Source organism: Urocitellus parryii, chromosome 10 (assembly GCF_045843805.1).
Source record: "Urocitellus parryii isolate mUroPar1 chromosome 10, mUroPar1.hap1, whole genome shotgun sequence".
NCBI lineage: Eukaryota > Metazoa > Chordata > Mammalia > Rodentia > Sciuridae > Urocitellus > Urocitellus parryii.
Genome location: NC_135540.1, coordinates 113,047,963 through 113,066,933, shown reverse-complemented (window position 1 = coordinate 113,066,933; position 18,971 = coordinate 113,047,963). Strand labels below are relative to the sequence as shown.

General features: G+C 38.6%; 1 protein-coding gene across 16 annotated transcripts in view; it reads left to right on the top strand.

The window, feature by feature from the left end:
• Limch1 (LIM and calponin homology domains 1) overlaps positions 1-18,463 on the top strand; it is a 313,082-nt gene extending 294,619 nt beyond the window's left edge. For 8 of the 16 annotated variants that reach the window (XM_026387215.2, XM_077803376.1, XM_026387209.2 and 5 more), the window contains 8 exons: positions 113-217; positions 1,261-1,388; positions 2,928-3,046; positions 4,396-4,519; positions 5,989-6,075; positions 7,645-7,753; positions 9,913-10,015; positions 15,573-18,463. In XM_026387215.2, coding sequence (XP_026243000.1) covers positions 113-217; positions 1,261-1,388; positions 2,928-3,046; positions 4,396-4,519; positions 5,989-6,075; positions 7,645-7,753; positions 9,913-10,015; positions 15,573-15,598 — 801 coding nt within the window. In that variant the 3' untranslated portion in view covers positions 15,599-18,463. The remainder of the gene's footprint in view (positions 1-112; positions 218-1,260; positions 1,389-2,927; positions 3,047-4,395; positions 4,520-5,988; positions 6,076-7,644; positions 7,754-9,912; positions 10,016-15,572) is intronic. The other 8 variants (XM_026387242.2, XM_026387225.2, XM_026387174.2 and 5 more) reach the window with 2 other exon arrangements.
• The last annotated feature ends 508 nt before the right edge of the window (positions 18,464-18,971 follow it).

The window sequence follows — 18,971 nt, the reverse complement described above, 5'->3', positions numbered from 1 at the left end:
TACATATCCTGATGCGTTGTTGTCCCCCTTAAGTTCCTTAGTGTAATTTTTCTCCTGACAAATATGTATTTTTTTATTTCCCCCCTTTCATCAATTCCTGTACTCCCCTCAGGAGCGTAAGATAATTGAGGACACTGTGGTTCCGTTCACTATTTCTTCAAGTTCTGCAGACCAGCTGTCTACCTCCTCCTCCGTCACTGAAGGCAGTGGGACAGTGGTGAGGACATTTATTAAGAGCAATTTGTGACATAAATAAACTTAAGTAGAAGTATAAAAGCACAAGGCCAAGCTTCCCCACCAAACTCCACAGTTTAAACTCAGGGCTGGCTGTTCCCCTCGGATCATGTCAGCGGCTGCACCACCCTTTCACCCACTGCCCTGCCATTGCCGGGCCACATCCTGCCCTCTCCCCGAGGAGACCCAGAGCTGTTGCAATGGCCACATGGACCCAGACAGCTTGGCAGAACCTCCAATAGTGATGCCACGTGCTGGAACGTCCTCACCGCCTGGCTCTGGGTTGCTCACTCCTTCCACAGGCATCTTCTCCTCTCGCCACCCCATGCATTCCTTGGCATTGTTTGGCCACACCAAAGATGCCCACAATCTGTTCTCCACCAGCCTCCATAATAGTTGCTTCTAACGGAAAAAAAAAAAATTCCACAAGAAATTGATGTGTCTTGGAGGGCTGGAGAGAGCCTAGAAAGGCCAGGCTACCTCCACATCCTCCAACAAGGTCATGGAGGTACTGGATAGAAGTCATACCAAAACCTGCCTGGTCCATAATCTGCATAGGATAGAATATCCCCTGGATACCAGAAAGCCATTTGTCCTGAAATAAACAGTCCTGTGACTTTATTTCAAAGCCAGAGGTGAGGGTTCTTAACCAATTCCACTTTATGATAATATTTGAGAGAAATCCAGATTGTACATTTATTGTAAATTGTTAGAAATCACTACGATCATCTAGTTTAAATGACTGTTCTTTAAACTATAAGCAATGTGGTTAAATCCTTCATGGGGGAGAGGAAGGGAAGAAGGATCGATGGATAGGATCAATGCACACTATTTACATATATGGAAACAGCAGTGTGAATCCCATTAGTTTGAACATTTAATACATGTTAATAAGAAATTGAAGGTAAAGAAATAAAAATTTTGTGTCTCAGAAAGAAAATGCTTCAGATATCCCATGGCCAGAGATAAATGTCTTCTTGTGCATTTAAAAATTATATTTAAGTTTGTCCTTGTTTTTCCCCTTAGAATAAGATGGCTTTGGCAAACTGTCAAGATGAAGAAAAAGAGATAAGACAGAAGAAAGCATTCCCGGGGAATGACAGTGACTTATTGCTTAAGACTAGGGAAAGCGATCCACTGGAGGAGAAGGACAGGTATGAGCCCCTCCCAGGATCTCCATGGAAATTCACCCCCAAGAAGGGTAACCATTGCTAATGCAAATCATATTCAGCCTTGAAGTGATCATTCCAGTAATGCATTACATATTGCTTGACTATGTACAATATGAATAATAGCTCTGAAGTCAGTGTCCTTATGCTCTTGAATATAAATAGCCTTATTTTAAAATAAGCACAACCTTTTTTTAAATAAGGGGAAGCAGTTTAAATCATCAAAGAAGTTTCTTATCGATTCAAAGCTCCAAACCTAAGTATCAGTCACCTGAAGTGGGTAAATGTGTCTGGAGGGACAGAGGTTGAAATGAGGCCCTGGCGAACCACCTACTGTGGTTCCACTGTGGACCTGAACTTGGTTGTTGGTATGCCCTCACCCTAAGAAGCCATGTTTGCTTTGGTTGATAATAGTAAGGATAATCAGCTAATCAGTTGGTTGTGCATAACTGCCTCGCTGCGGGCTCCAGTATGTTCTACAGGTCAGAAAAGGAAGCCAGAAACCGTGGGGCCATCAGAGTGCTCAGACTGGAGTAGACTCTGGTGTAGTGGTGGGCTGTGATCGGTTCATTGATTCCACTCCCATCTAACCAAGAAGAAAGCTGCAAAAAGCCCAGGAAGTGGGCAGTACTGTGCCACCAGGATATTCTCTATGAGACACTTGTTTACCTCTAGGGCCTAAGATACCAGACACGTATCAGCAAGAGTGTACATATCTGCACACAAGTTTAGCATACAGAGAGACCCAAAGACATGAAAGGCTAAGTGTCATTTCAAAGACTGGCCAATTCTAAAGGTCGCCTGGGAGCAGCACTCCTCTGGTGGGGTTTTACCCTCAGAATTTCCCTGTGCTTGTCAGCTAGAAGACCCAGTGAACTGTAAGCTTTAAGAGCTAAAAGCCTATGTCCAGAGACTGCATTGTCTTTGGATAAACACATCTGTTTCCAGTTGATGCTGTTTAAAGGGCTTCTCATTTTATGAAATGAAAATTACTAGTCAGGAAGACTTCAATGACGCCAAAAAAGCATTTTATGTGCATTTTCCCTGGTTCTGCAGACAGGCTTTTAAAATGAATTTTGCTAGTTACCCACACTGCCCTTGTCACTAGAAACTACCCCCTTTTCTCCTTTGTATCTCCTTTCCTTGCACACAGAAGTTACTGAAAGGCCAGTGAACTACCTTGGGCTGCAAAGGTCCCATGTGGCCCAAATGAGCTCTTCCATTTGTGAAAATCTGGGAGATTCCAGTTAGCTCCTGCAGCCTTTGAAATGATTAGAATGCAGAATTTGGTGGACAAGGAGAACATCAGAAATGATCAATTCTAGAGCTTGCTAGATTTATGGATGGTACAAATGCATAATATTTTGATATTTTCAATCTGGTTTAAAGTAAAAAGTACATATAAGCAGTCTCATGTCTTTTTTCAATTTGTAATTAGTACTTCTGTGCTTTAATGGATAGGTAAGTAAATTCAATCCAGTTGCTTTTTTCCTTGTTCCAAATAATGTTTCTCTATTTTAACAGCCTAACTCAAGGACCCTTGGCTGACTCTGAGAATCCCATATCAAGAGGAATCCATGAAGATCAGCTGGATACAGAGGCTGGAGCCCCATCCTGTGGGGTGAACCCACAGCTAGCTCAGGGTAAGAATGGAGAAGATTAACCTCAATATTTAAATTATTGTAAGACTCTTCACATTGTCCAGACAAATATAACTTCTGCTGACTGCAAGCTTCTCTCTCTAAGAGCCTGGTCTTCTACCTTATGCTAAATATATAATTAATAAATTCCCACCCCACATCCCCAGACTCCATATAGTATCACTGGGGACCAGTAAGACCTGAGCAGGTTTGGGCACTTTTAAAAAAATTTTTTTAAAAAGTAACTATACAGAAAACCGTTGACCTTCATAAGCAATGCATTTTAAGACGTTTTCAAATTTCCCCATTCCACCCCAGTGCATATAATCTCCCCATAAAGTGCTTACAGAAGTGGAGAATCCACAAAGCTGAGTTGAAATTCAGGTGCTGAAAGGTTGAGAAGGATCCACCAGCTCCCTGCAGAAGCCACAGTCATTCTCACCTGAGTCCCCCATACACCAGACCCACCACTGAATAAAAGTCACATTCATTCCTCACCAAAACGATCCATTTCCCCATGTCACAGATCTTCAGGGTTATCCCTAGAGGACTGAAACTTAAATGTCAAATCTATCATTGCTTCAAGGCTTCTGCATCTCAATCACTCTTTTGAGTTTGAATTTTGTGTTTGTTTGGGTTTTTGGCTTATCTGTTTGTTTTTTAACCGCTAAGGAAACTTTGAGAATATCTGCTGCTGGCAGACACTTCTTGACTTAGTTTAGAGGCAGAGGGATTATGTAAGAGGAATGGTAAGGATGAAAGGATGACCATATGAATGTGTTTATAGCCAAAGCAAATTTGCTAAGCAAAGATACATTTTTAAAAGTGGAATGAATGAATTTGCCTTGTGTTTTCTAGGGTATGGTCTACTCATATGTTTACATTGTTTGGCAATCATTCATAAGCATTGACTTATGTTCCCACATAGAGATACTGAGGAAGCTGGATGCCTTAATTAAGGTGCCTTATGGGTTTAAACCACATTACAGTTGGTGTGATCCATGGATCAGAGAAAGCAATGGGTGTTTACCTTTATAGAAGTTCCATTCCAGGTTATAATTACAACCACCCAAATGTGCTTTCTTTGATACATAAGAAGTCAGTGTTTTTAGTACTCTTGTTATTACATGAAAAATCAATGAGGTAAAAGGACCCGGCTCCAGATCTCTTTTCCTTCCTCAACTAATTCACAGTGCCAAGGATACCCAGGCCTCCCTGGCCACTGTGTGCCCACAGCCTCTGTGAAATTGCTTCGAGACCTCAGCAGGCATTAGCCCTGTAAAGCAAGTGACTTATTAGGCAATATGGTGATTTTACTGAGCACAGAATTTATGTTCTTTACTTGGCCTTAGATCCATCCCAGAATCAACAGGTATCAAACACACCAATGCACATGTCAGAAGATGTGAAGCCAAAAACCCTCCCATTGGACAGAAACATTAACCATCAGATGGAGTCTCCAAGCGAAAGGCGAAAGTGAGTATCCAAATAAGATGGATATGGAATTCCTTTTTTTAAAAAATGTGTTGACTTAGAAGCAGAAAAATTGGAACTGTGAGATGGCAAGATGTCAGCAGCACTTTTGTGCTTTTTCTCAATTGAATCTCATAGACAAGGTCAAAAATATTTATGGAAGCTTGAGACAGCCTTCCTGACAAGTAAATATTTACTCTGAATACATCAATATACAAAAGGTAAAGTTATACTCTTATCCCAGAAATCTAAATATTGGATAGAATTTGCAGTTCTATTACATTAGTTATTTATTTTGAGTTAAATTATCTCAGAGTGTATAGACGAATATCATTTCAAGGAAAAAAATATTATGCTGAAATTTTTAGGCTCACTCATTAAGGTAGCTGCCTTGGACTACATTTTATTTTTTATTTTATTCTTTAAATATTTATTTTTAAGTTTTAGGTGGGCACAATATCTTTATTTTACATTTACATGGTGCTGAGGATGGAACCCCTTACCTCGTGCATGTGAGGCTAGCACTCTGCCACTGAGCCACAACCCCATTTTAATTTTGTAAGAACTGTATTTTGGGGTGGCATCATAGGCCAGAGGTGGAGTGCCTTCCTAGCAGGCATGAGAGTGTGACATTTTACAGAAGACAAGCTGCCTGAGGAGGGAGGTTAGGGTGGCCCTGAGCTGAGGGAAATGATGCTGAAATCAACCAGGAAACAGACAGTCTTGCTCTGTCTGCTTTTACCTGGGTATTTTCCTTTCACTTGTTCTTCTCTCTGCTGTGCCCCCTTTCCTTAATTTACTAATCTAAATGAAATTAACTTCTAAAAGCCAGGGGAGGTGAGTCGCAGGCAGGGTTTCTCTGTGCAACCCTGCTGGGGCGGGAAGATCCACCACTACCTGTGGCATTCCTGGTGGCTGTAAAGTCCTGTAAACATCACCCTTCAGGAACGCATTCAAGGTGGAAACCCCTTGCTGAAAGACCTTAAAGAGCTCCTTTAAGGTCTGCCCGTATTTCTGGCCTCTCCTCATGAGTTTCCCCTGTGCCCTGCTTACCTTGACCTGCCCACTAAGTCCATAGTTTCATACCTTACTCAGTGTTCTAAAGCAGTTCAATGAGTAAATTGAAAAACTCAACCAAAGAAGATTTTAACTAAAAATGCCAGCATTCCATCCTGGTTTTGATTTTAAGTAGCAAATGCATGGACAATCCTTGTGAGGCAGAATTACTATTTCTGGGTTTTGGGGGGGGGGGTTGTGGGGGGGTGGTTTGGGTTTTGTTTTATTGGTTTTTTTCTTTTTTCTTTCTTTTCTTTCTTTTTTTTTTTTTTTTTAATGACCCCTAGAAGACCAAGGTCTCTGATTTGGTTATCAAGGAAGTTTTTTTTGTTTTTTTGAAATATAAAATGTCTTTTCTTATGGATTTGGGCCTCTCTTTTCTTGTCATAATTTTTGGCTCCTTTACCATGTTACAGGAAAAGCCCACGAGAGTACTTCCAGGCTGGGCCCTTGTCCCCCTGTTCTCCCACCCCTCCTGGCCAGTCACCAAACAGGTACAAGAGGTCAGCAAGCCTCTCTGAGGCTGCTTTGTTGGGTCTAGAGTTTGCCAAGCAGCATTTCAGCCAAATAAGTCCTTGCCAAGTGCTTTTGAGGCATTGCTCCCCCACATCTCCTCCGACATACCCATCTGCCTGCAGACTCATCAGCCCACCACAGCCCACATCAAGTATGTGGCACTGGTTATGGTGGTGGCCACAGGGCTTTGATATCATTGTGTGGAACTTGCAATCTAATAATAAAATCCACCAGACAGTCACTGGGCTCCTCTGCTGGTGCCTTTCCCTGCAAGACACACGCCCCTTCCAGTCAGGATCCACTGACACTCTGACAGAGAACCAGGAGGAGGCTGGGCAAGGAAACGCCATTCTTTTTTAACCTCTCGAGCCCTCTAATGATTGCTTCCGCATTAATTGGGCCCCATGACATTTTTAAAAGTTGTCTGTTCCATTCACAGAGATACGACGTATATTAGTCTGTACCCAGAGATTCTCATTGATGTAGAAATTCATTTAACTACTGGATAAGAGAGAAATACTAATAAAACTCTTTCTCTTTTCTGTGCTCTTCCTTTCTGTTTTCCCTGTCCCTTGTTAGCTTTCAAATGATATTGCGTTAGGGCTAGGGGTGTAGCTCCTTGGTAGAACTTGGCCTCTCCTACCCAAGGCCTGGCCCTGAGTCCAGTGCCCAGGGCTTTTCCAGCAGTGGGCATCACTGCGATCTGGTCTGAGCTGTAGGAAGGCTGCATCTGGCCATCTAGTTTCAGATGGGTGCTGCCCAGGACCTCACCTGGTGTTGTTCTACTGAATGGGACTCTAGCCCATTGCTAGGCCTTGTGCTGCAGGGGTACAGGGAGGAGGTAGGTACTGCCCTGCCCTCAAGAAGAGAAGGCAAGAGCCTGGATCACAGACTCACAGTGTCTGCCCTGGAAGACGGGGCAGAAATAATCTAGACCAACCCTCTCATTCTGCAGGGGGAAGGGAAACCCATAGTGAGTTCTTTACAGCGGATCACAGAACTTGATGACAGAGCAGGGAACAGATCCCGTACCTCGGGCCCTCTGCCTGGTCCCTGTTCTGCTATATTACAATGGACTGTTTTTGAACATTTCTTCCCTTAAGTAAAGAGAAATGCCGTAGTGGGCCAAGAAACCTATTTATGAAAAAATTTTAAAGCAACACTGAGACCTTAGCCCAGCTAAACTTGATTTTCTTTTGGGGTCTTATGAAAACATATGATAAACATATTGAATCATTCCAAGGTGTTTGAGTCGACTACTACACAGAATTCTTGGAACAAATAACTTACACACACACACACACACACACACATGCACACCCCAGATTCAGTATCACCATGGAGGACTCTTGTATTCAGTCTAGTAGTTGTTTGCAATTTATATTTAATGCTTAATTTTCTGTTTATTGTCAAGTTAGTAGTTCTCATTTCATTCATGAAATAAACATTTTTTAAAAATCCACGTTTCTATTTTCGCATGAGGTTACGTGTTTATGTATTTGACCAACTATTCTAAACCAAAGATTTTATTATTACACATTTTTTTTTTAATCTAGGTCTATCAGTGGGAAGAAGCTGTGCTCTTCCTGTGGGCTTCCTTTGGGTAAAGGAGCAGCCATGATCATCGAGACCCTCAATCTCTATTTTCACATCCAGTGTTTTAGGGTAGGTACTCAATGCTTTTTTCTCCAAATGCAGTTTTGTGATGTCTTTGGCCTTATCCTACACTGAGAAATACTTTCTGTAAATCCAGGAGGCCTTGTGACCCCTCACCCCAAGTGGTACACCCTTGTGGGTAGACTCCATCCTACAGGATTAAGCTCTCCTATCCTGAATTCCTCTGGAATGTCAGAGTAGAGAAGCAACACAGACCTGTGAAGTTTGTCTTCACCATACAGTATTTGTTGCTGAAGAGTATAGCAGGAAGCTGAGAATGGAATACCAGGAGACAGGGAGGGCCATCTGGATTCATTTGGAATGTAACATCTTCCTGTTTCTTCAACCCTTGTGGTTGCATGTCAAAGAGTTTTAATCTTTGACCAATGAATGATTTTCTACGAGATAAGGGGTTACAATTAGTTGCAAAGTTATAGTTCTCAGAATGAATATGTCTATAATCACAGATTGAATATCAGTCCCTCAGAGAAGCTGTTCTGCTCCTCTAGACATCAGCTACCTTTGTTATAGGCCCTTATAAAACTTGTCATAGTCTTTATCACTCATTATCAAAATATTTAATTATCATCTCCTCTAGTAAACTGTAAACTCCATAGGGCAGGAAACACGTCCATCTTGCTTACCACTGTTTCTTCTATGTCTGGCAGAGTAGGCATCAGTAAATATTTTTAAATGAATGAATCAACAAACTGAAATGAGGAGGCCTAGATTATAGTACCAGATCTCCTAAAAGTAAGGCGAGCTATCCAGGTATGCCAGATGTGTTATAAAATTTATAAGTGGAACTAGATCAGTATATGGTGTCCTTTTTTTCTACTCATGGATACATTTCAAATTAACATGTAATTTTTTAAAAATTTTTAAATTTGTTCTAATTAGTTATACATGACAGTAGAATGCATTTTGACACCTTGTACACAAATGGAGCACAACTGCTCATTCCTCTGGCTATACATGGTACAATACATAACTTTTGAAGATAAACCTTCTGTCTCTGAATAAGAGTCATTTTTTTCCTCTGCATAATACCAGTATAACTGTCTTTTTCATTCTGGAATTTTGCCCTACTTCTTGTTGATAGCTTTCTTGGCTATAAAGGAAATGCATGAGTTTAAAATAAATCCCACTCTGCCTCTAAGTTAAGAGATAGTAAATGAAGTTGTTGCCAAATTATTAATTTAATAATACTAGTAATCACATGAAACCAAGACCTGATCAAAGACAAAACACAATGTAGGTACAGCTTGTAACTGTATGAAGTCCCCTCTGCTCCAGGTGACCTTAGAACATGAATCAAGAGCTGGAGCCTGGACCAATCCCCAATGCCACTTTGTCTGGATCAAACAGCAGAGTATCTCCAGAGTCTCCTTCTGCGGTCAGGCTGATTGGCTGAAAGGAGTTCCATCCCAGTAGATTTGTTCCTCTGGGAATCATTATCTTTGATGTAGAAATACAAAATGGAATGGCTATTTCCTAATAATTCTGATCTGGTGATACTAATAATGCTGCAAAGCCTTTGAAGGCTATTGATAGACAACTTTTAATTGATAATGCACTGACCGTGTGTTTATTCAAAACCACCAAGGGTCAATCTGTTGAAAATTTCTCATCTTGATTGAGAAATACTATATCACAAAGGTTTAAAGGATAGACTTTGAAGTCCATGAGATAACTACACCAGCTTCACAACCTTGGAACAAATCAACTACCTTCTCTGAATCAATGTCTTTCTCTGTAAAATAAGTAGGAGTTAGGATGAAATCCTGAAAATGTATATTTTCTTTTTGCTATACATTGACTACCAGTGCAGTGTCTAATACTTAAATATTTAAATGATATTCAGCAAATGTCAAGGTTGTAAGCCAGATGTGGTGATGCACACCTATAATCCAAGCTACTAAAGAGTCTGAGGCAGGAGGATCGCAAGGCCAGACTCAGCAACTTAGTAAGACCTTGTCTCAAAATAAAAAAAATAAAAAGGGTTGGGATGTAGATCCGTAGTAAAGCACCTCTGGGTTCAATCTCCAGTATTACACAAAGGAAAAAGATATCAACATTGGAGAAGGATTATGTACTGTTCATGTAAACAGTAAGCATGATAAAGAACTTCTTATGCATCTTATAATATCTGATCTTTTCTCCTCTAGTGTGGAATTTGTAAAGGACAGCTTGGAGATGCAGTGAGCGGGACAGATGTTAGGATTCGAAATGGTCTTCTGAACTGTAATGATTGCTACCTGCGATCCAGAAGTAAGTGCTGGGAGAGTACTCAGGATGAGCAGGTGTAATCACCTGGCTTTCATAGGATCCATTCTTAGGAGTTCATATGGTTTTCCTCATCAGTTGACACTCCAAACCCACGAGAAAGGATTCTTAGGACTGAGATAAAAGAAACGATAATGAAATAACCTCTTATTTAAGATTTGGAAAGTGCTGTAGCTCTGAATTTCTTTCACCATTTAGAGTGCTTGGAGAATGCCAGCAGAGAACAATCCTGAGCCCACCGCTGGGTGACAGTGACTTGTTTCTTACTGAAGTTACTGCTAATGTGAAAATACCATTTTTATCTGGTTTATAGTTTATCATTTATATTCTGGTATATGAATGTAACAGCAGATAAAAACTGTAGGCAAGGTTTGAGATATTGCCTGAGCCCACCATGGGGATTTCAGTGACCTAGAAGGAAGATGGAAGGTCTGGAACACTTTGTCCAGGCATATTTTTCAAAGACCAGTGCCATTTGGAGTTGATTAAATGTGAAGACTGAGTCTCCACCGTTTATCAAAGCAAGCTCCAATTCCTCAGTGTGGCTATACCCTACACTCAGGAGTTTCATTACATAATATGTGGTTATTCTCTTTGAATCCTCCATAGCTTAGTATAGTATAAGATCTTAACAAATAATTGCTGCCCTGGAGCTTCCCAGAGCAGCTGGCCTTCCTATCTCTTACACCTGTCTAATGGGAAAGGTTCATGTTCCCTTGCAAGACACCAGGGGGTGCTGTTGCCCAGCTGCTGTTCAGAAGATCTGACTATAACCAGTGGTTTGTCTGTTTCCTCTGTCTCTAGTAGACAACAGACGACCTTTGATGTAACTTCTTCAGGCAGAAAAGACTCAAAACACTAGAGTGAAAAAATGGAGTTTGAAATTCAGGAATGCTTTATTCTTTCTCAAAGAAGTAATCTTTTTATCGTCTTTTTACATGGGTCTCAATCTGCAAGACTGAAGACTTTAGAAATAAAGATTGAAATTAAGCTGTTTTATAGCTATAAACTTAGAAAATTCAAAGAAATATATACCTATTAGTAAAATGGTAGAAAATAAAAATCCAATCAAACCTAGATGGTTTCAATGTATGATAAATCTTTGACTTGAAGTCAAAACAGTTCTAACATAGAGCTACTGCCTTTAAAGAGGACTATTTATACCCTGTGTGAAATATATGACTATAGTTTTATACCTATATAAATATATATATATATATATATATATATATATATATATATATATATATATAATGTGTGTGTGTGTGTGTATGTATTAGAACATGGGGTAAATAGTATACCATATAGATCATAAAAACATATATACACACAAATACATAAACATGTGTATAATGTATAATAATTATAGACATATTCTTTAACCTGAGTTTTTATTTGTTTGGTTTTGCTACACTAGAAAGAAAAACTAAACCTTTTTTTTGCAGGTTTCACAGTGATTTTTTTCTATCATCCCCTATAAGTTATACTTCTCTCAACCTCAGTGAGAGAGCTGCATGTGAATCACAGAACCAGAAGAGGGCAGTGTTAGGTTGCAGGATGTGCAGGAAGATTTGGAAAGTGCTGTAGCTCTGAATTTCTTTCATCATTTAGAGTGCTTGGAGAATGCCAACAGAGAACAATCCTGAGCCCACCTCTGGGTGACAGTGACCTGTTTCCATCCAGATTTTTTTTTTAATTGAATAGTTGGGTGATTCATTGTCATTTATTTTGGAAATTAGCTTGTTGGATCTAGGCCAGGAATTTTTCTCTTACGTATACAGATATAAAGGGCATTAACAATTTTTAATTCCAAATCTAAAGTTCCATGGAGTTCCTGTAACAAGATGAAAAATAAGAAAGCAATTTGGATGTAGACTGTGGCTATATTTTTTTTCCTTATTTGTTTTATATCCTTATATAAAGGTAAAATAATCCTAGTAATCCTTTGCTAGGATTTTTTAGAATTCTAAGAAATACCAAAGAAGAAAGCAAAAGGCCCCATTATCTCTCTGCCTAGATACCTCTATCACTATTGAAAAGCATGAGTAAATAAATAAATGGAAGTTATAAATGATATGATTGAAAAATTAATTGTTTAGAAACATACCAAATTAAAAGTAAAAATCTTCAGAGTTATCACTTCCTAATAATTTCTTGGGGGCAGGGACACCATGGATGTTCATGTATGTTTACACATACCTGCACACCTGGAGGTACATACCTGAATGATGGAATACCTGGATATGTCTTGGGTTTTATTTCACAAATATGACAATCATAAAGTCATGCTGTTCTGTGCTTAGATTTTGTTACTTTTTAAACTTTTTTTTTTTAGTTGTAAATGGACACAATACCTCTGTTATTTATTTATTTTTATGTGGTGCTGAGGATCAAACCCAGTGCCTCACATGTGCTAGGCGAGTGCTGAGCTACAACCCCAGCCCCACAGTTGTTTTTAATTTGATATATCTTAGCAATTTTTCCATTTACCATGCTCATTCTCCTCATTCTTTTTCATGGCTTTTTAGTAGCTGTCTACAATTCTATTGTATGGACTTACTATCATTTAACACCAATTGTCCAGGAATGGAACTGATTGTTTCTGGGTTTTAGTATTATTTTTAAATGTTCCAGGGAACATTCTTGTCTATATCTCTTTTTTAAGTATTTATTTTTTAGTTTTAGGTGGACACAATATCTTTATTTTATATTTATGTGGTGCTGAGGATCAAACCCAGTGCCTTGTGCATGCTAGGCAAGCACTCCACCAATGAGTCAAAACCCCTGCCCTCTTGTCTATATCTTGAGGAACATTTGAAAGCATCTCTAAAATAGATTCTGAGCAGTAGCAAAGCTGAGTTAAAAGACATGTGGATGTGTTTTTTAAATTTTCATATATCTTGCCTAACCATTGTTTAGAAAGTGTACCGCCTCCCCTCCCCCAAATTACCAGAGATCCCTTTCTGGGGTTGTGGCTCAGCGAGATAGCAGTTCTAGATATAGCCATATGTTTAAAAAAAAAAAAATCTCTGCTTTGATTGGGTGCAGTGGCACATGCCTGTAAACCCAGCAAGGTGGGAGGATAACAAGACCCACCTGGGCAACTTAGAGAACCCTGTCTCAAAATAAAATAGCAAAGCTCTGCCTGGATTGAATCTCCTGTACAAAAAAAAAAAAAAAAAAAAAAAAAAAAAAAAAAAAAAAAATCTACTCTAGCTAAGGCATAGTCCAGTGGTAGAGCATTTGCCTAGCATGCATAGGCCCTGGGTTCTATGCTCAGCCCTGCAAAAAAAAAGAAGGGAAAAAAAGTGTTTTGTTTTGTTTTGTTTTGTTTTTTCTACTAGCTACAGAGAAACCTCATTGCTCTGGATCTATATAATTTTAATTATGAGTTTGAACATCTTCTCATGTGTTTAATCACAACTTAGATTCTCTCTCTCTCTCTCTCTCTCTCTCTCTCTCTCTCTCTCTCTCTCGTCTTCTTTTGGGTACTGGGAAGTGAACTCAGGGCCTTGCACCTACTAGGCAAGTACTGTACCACTGAGCTGCACCTCAGGGTCTGAGTTACTTCTCCTCTGTGCATTTTTCTAGTCATACCTGATTGAGTTCTCTGTGGATTAAGGGACATTTTCCCTTTGTTATGTTTGCGGCACATTGTAGTTAGGATTGTTTTTTGCATCTCATGTTTTATTTTCAGACAAAAGATTTTCACTTTAGGTAATTTAAATTTTTATTTCCTTTTTGGATTCTGGGTTTTGTGTACTCCTTTTAAAAAATGCTTTCTATTCAAAAGGTACCAATAAACTTAGCTGAGATTTCTCCTAGAATTTTTTGGTTTTAGTTTTTTTTTTCATGTATAAATATGAGGTTATCAAGAATCATTTTGGAATAAAAAATTAGCTAGATATCCAGCCTCATTTTTTTCTCAGTCAATTTTTGTGAATATCATTTAATGAATAATTCCTCTTATTCTCACTAATTTGAAATGCTAACTTTCTCATAATCTTAGTCCCCATATATATTTAAGTCTGTTTCTAGATATTTTGTTTTGTTAAACTATTTATTCTCCATTACTGGATGGTTTTAATTACTGTAGCTTCATAATATGTTTTAATATTGGGTCATAATGGCCACATTCTCTCCAATTATTTTCCCAAAATTTTCCTAACTCCCTCTATGTGTTTTTTTTTCCAGATAAACATTAGCATCATTTTAGGCTAATTTTAATTAAGTCAACACATGATAGGAGAAAGACTGGCATATGAGAATACTGTTCTTTATTTTTTTTCTTGGTGTCCTAAAAAATATATTTATTTATATTTATGACTAGGTGGAGGAGATAATAACTTGACTAGAGAAGCATAAATACACTTGAATATCTCCCAAATGCAATAAAAGAGTCAGAATAGGAAGAAATGGCTAAAAATCATTTTTCTTTCTTTTTCTGTTTTCCTTTGATCTGAGCTGAGAAGAGGGGAGATGGATTGAGGTGAAGGGTGGTTGACATCATAGGCATTCCAAGTGAAACAAAATAATTTCTTTTGGTGAAATAATAAGACCTGAATATATAATCGTATTTTCTCCAAGTAACGAGTCACATTTAAATGAAATTTTTCTCTTGGAGGGAAAAATAGCATAACAGCATATTAAAATGCAATTCCTAAAAGCAATGTAAACAGTTTTTAAGTTCATATGTAAATGGGAATGGAAGTGAAAAACAAATTACCTGTCACAATTCAAGCTGTCACGTGTTTAACTTGGGCCATTTGTGCTTGGGTGTCGGGTGCCTGTGTCTTCGAACGTGGGTTCTATTCCATCACTCACTCTCCAGAAATGTATTTAATGCAAACCACTGGGGTCTTTTCCAATGCTGTGGTTGCTTCAGTACAAGGAACTTAATCCTTTCCTGGTAGGGATGCCAAATAAAATACAAGATACCCAATTAACTTTTTGAATTTGAATTTCAGATAAACCATGTATTTTACTATAGAACTATATATACTATAAAAAATATTGCTAAATATTGCCTGCTCTGGATTTAGCACAACTATGTTCCAAATATCACATGGGATATACTTGTCCTAAAGAAGTATGTGTTATTTACCTGAAATTTCACTGAGTATTTGCTTGCTAAATCTAGAAATCCTGTTTCTAGATCATATGTATATGTCAAATTCCTCCCTTTTAAATTGATTTATTCTTAAACCAAAACCTAAAGAAACTGAGAAAAAAAATATTTTCTTGCTTATTTGCTGCAGAAGACAAAATAGAAAGCTTAATGTGGAGATCATTTGGTTTAGGGGAAATCCAGAGAAGTTGAGCTAAACTTCAGTGGGTTTGTACCACCTTGCTCAGTGGGTCTGAAATGCTAACGTGGATCTGCATTGCTCACAAACCTCCAGGTGTACCACGTGTCCTTAGACCGTGCTTTAAGCAGCAGGGTGGTACATTGGGAAAAGACTTTGGCAAAGGAAATTGCTAATGGGTGCAGTTTTAAAATATTTGAAGCAATAAATGTCTGGTCTGTTTGCTTTTCTCACAGGTGCTGGCCAGCCGACGACATTGTGACGTGGTTTTCAAGCTTCCAGATCACTCACTCACTGTTCTTGATTGAGGGTGTCCCCTGGCAATTGCATAACAAACTCCCAAGTTAGGGGCTTCTCAACATTCACCTAATTTCTGACAGGCTCTTCTAAAAGGTTGTTTCTGTTCTTTTATAGCACAGTATTTGTGTTTTTCCTGGTTTTCTGTTGTTGTTTTTGTGAGATTTCCCCCGACTCCATGTTATTTTGCAATATACAAAAGAATATTGAATTGTAATGATCCTGAAGAGTTCAAAAAATGGTTTTAGCATGGCCAAACAGGCTTGCGGTTTAAAATGTTATTCTCTTCTTTGGGAAGTAACTAAAGGATGCAATAAACCTGTTATGTTTTAGTATTTCTAGAAATTAAAGACTTTATGTTTACAAAATTGAGCTGCAGAAAGTGCAAGACATGCCAATTTGAGACATGTGGTGTTCTAAGACAGGAGCATAAATTTAATGCATTTCAGAAAAACTAAGCATCACAGTGAGCTGTCTCTGAGCTATAACTTGTTTTTAATGCAAAGACACTAGTCTGATAATATATACTGTAATCCTGAAAACATTTGTGTTACTTATCTTTTGGGGTAGAAGTTAAACCAATAAATTATTGCACTGTTAGTGTTAGATTTTGTGTATCTTGGAAGTTACATCATTAATATAGGCTGGTCCATCAAAATAAAGAGAACCTTTGCAATATCAGCTAGACTTAAACTCTAGGACATTGCCAAAGGGTAGGAAGAAACTAGAGGGAGATATTTCAGTCATCCTTTCCAAACTTATTACCAAAATCTATGAGGAAGTTTAATCTTGAAAAGAGTGGTGGGCCATGATGGCATGAGGCGTGGGTTGTTTGCTTCTTCCCAGACACTAGATCTGGAGTCTTCAATGAAAGGCTTAATATGAGGCATGGAGATGAGGCCATCATTGGGTGTGATCACTGCTCACCCTACCTGCAAGTTCTCCTTGAGGGCATGATACACAGGTATCCAAAGAAAAGCATTAAATAAGTCCACTCCAATGGAATCCACATGACATAGGATGTGATAAGCCACTGGTATGTGATCAGCAAGAACCTTCAGCTCAGATTGTGTCCTGCCCACTCCAGTGGACATCTGAGCTCCATTGTTCTCCTACATCACCTTCTTTCCTATCAAGATTCTGGACCTTGCTCATGGAGTTCAGAAAGAAACTCTTGTGGAGACCTGGCTTATTTTCTGCCCTGTGTGATAAGTTTCAGCTGGACAATAAAGGAATCAAGTGACTAAAAACCATCAAAACTTAGATCTCCAGGCTGTTTTCTCTAAGACTGGGGAAAGAGGAACTATTTATTCTGCCTTAAAATGATGGCAAATAAGTGAAGATGACCTCTCATGAATATAGGATATGGAAACACTCCCAATAGGTTAATGTAGTCATAAAAAGAGGTCAAGTAGATTTTTCGTTATGTAAGCAATAATTTTTTCCTGTGTTTTATAGAGTATGGCTAGCAATTATTTATTTCCACGCTAGACGGTTTTTTGCATGTGGGTTCCATGTAGGTGCAGAAATTTCCTCAGCCACTGGTGGTATTTTGACCACGTTATCATTTGGATGAGCTGTTATTGGATTGAAATCTCCACATCATTTCATTAAAAATTGTGCCTTAGAAAATGCAAAGCTGTTGCACATGGTCAGCGATGAATTATGGATGCAGTATGTCAAAGAGAGATGAAGTCACTTCCAAGTTCCCACGACTTCTCATGGAGGTGTTTGCTGTTTTACAGGAAAAAAAAAAAGTTAAAAAGAAAATAAGGAAAAATTTAAAAGAAAAAAGTTTTGAAAATGTACATATTAAGTCCAATATTTTGATTAACCACCTGCATGTTTTATTAAATATTTTGATAATGTGGATGTTTACACTTTGCATGATATTAGCAGAGTACTTTATGCACAAAACATGTACAATATGGTCATTCATAACCGATTTTTATAGAATACTTTTTACATGCGGAACTCCATCCATTATGTGAGGATTATATGAATATTGCACATTCTCTTCTGGTTTCACAGACCCATTTATAAATATTTCTTAGTGAGACTCATTGTACATGTATTGAAGCTAGAATTGAGTCAAGAAAAATAAAGCCCCATTCTCCAACTGCAAAATGTGCTTTCCCATAATGAACACTAGTCACCAGCACAGAATAATCTCCAACATTTTCTAAATTCTAATTGCCAACTGTTTCTATTTCTATTTGATTTATATTTCATTTGGAGTCGGTTACATGGCAGCTTAGGCAGACTAGATCTTGTTTTTCCAATGCAGTAAGATGAGTATGATCTATTTCTTTTCAAATAATCTTTGAGATCCCAGGAAAACAAAATGCCCTGCGCTGTTGAGCTATAATGTAAATGTGTTTGTTTAAAAAACCGATGAGGCAAGTGAGTGATTTATTGTTCCTGAGGAAGTAGATCTGATTTTATTTTATGTTTTTTGCTCATACTCCAGAAGCTAGTCCCTCTTCTTTCCTAAGGAAAAACAAATGGGTAACTCTTTGTTTTTCACTAGCAAACTTTCATGACATTTTCTCATTCTTTCTATGTAGTGTTATTAAAGCAATACATATGCTAGTTATCTATACGCAGTGTAAGATTTAATGAACTGAATGATCCACCTCATGTGAGTCCGTCCAAAAGATGTTACTGTTCTGGGTGGGCCAGCGTTCTACATCGGTTACACTAACTTTCATTTACGATATTTATTCTAAAATGCCTCTGAGAAATAGTAAAAAAATAAAAATAAAAAGTTGTCTAAAATGCAACAGCTTTTATAGTAAATGTACATTTATAAATAAAATACTCAAATCAACCTTGTATTCCATGCATTATTTTTGGAGGTGTGGGGTGGGTTTTCTTACCTGGGGAACAGAGAATCCAGCTCTGTGGCTTGTGGTTCAGTTGGTCCGATGATGGCAAAGATGCATAGTTGAGGTCAAATATTTAAGGCAAATCAAACTTACCAGCTGGTTCTTGGGGTCACGGAGGAATGGCATTTGGGGGAAGGATTTGAACTTCTCGCGATGTGACACCAGGAGAGACTGTCAGATGCCCGTGAGAGTTGTCAGAAAAAAACAAATGACAGTCTGCTTTCAGCTCTGGCTAGAAGAAAACAAGGCAGCACTTTGGAATCCTTGTATATAACCATCCCAGCATTACCCCAGCACCCCACCACCACACCGTATACAAGCAATGCATTTCACTAAGGACCTTTATCTCAGTCACCCAGGGACTATAAAGCAGGGAATATGTGTGATATGGACATCCTGCAGTACTGTCAACTCCAGTGCACCCGTGCACTTTGCCTTGTGTTCTGTTCA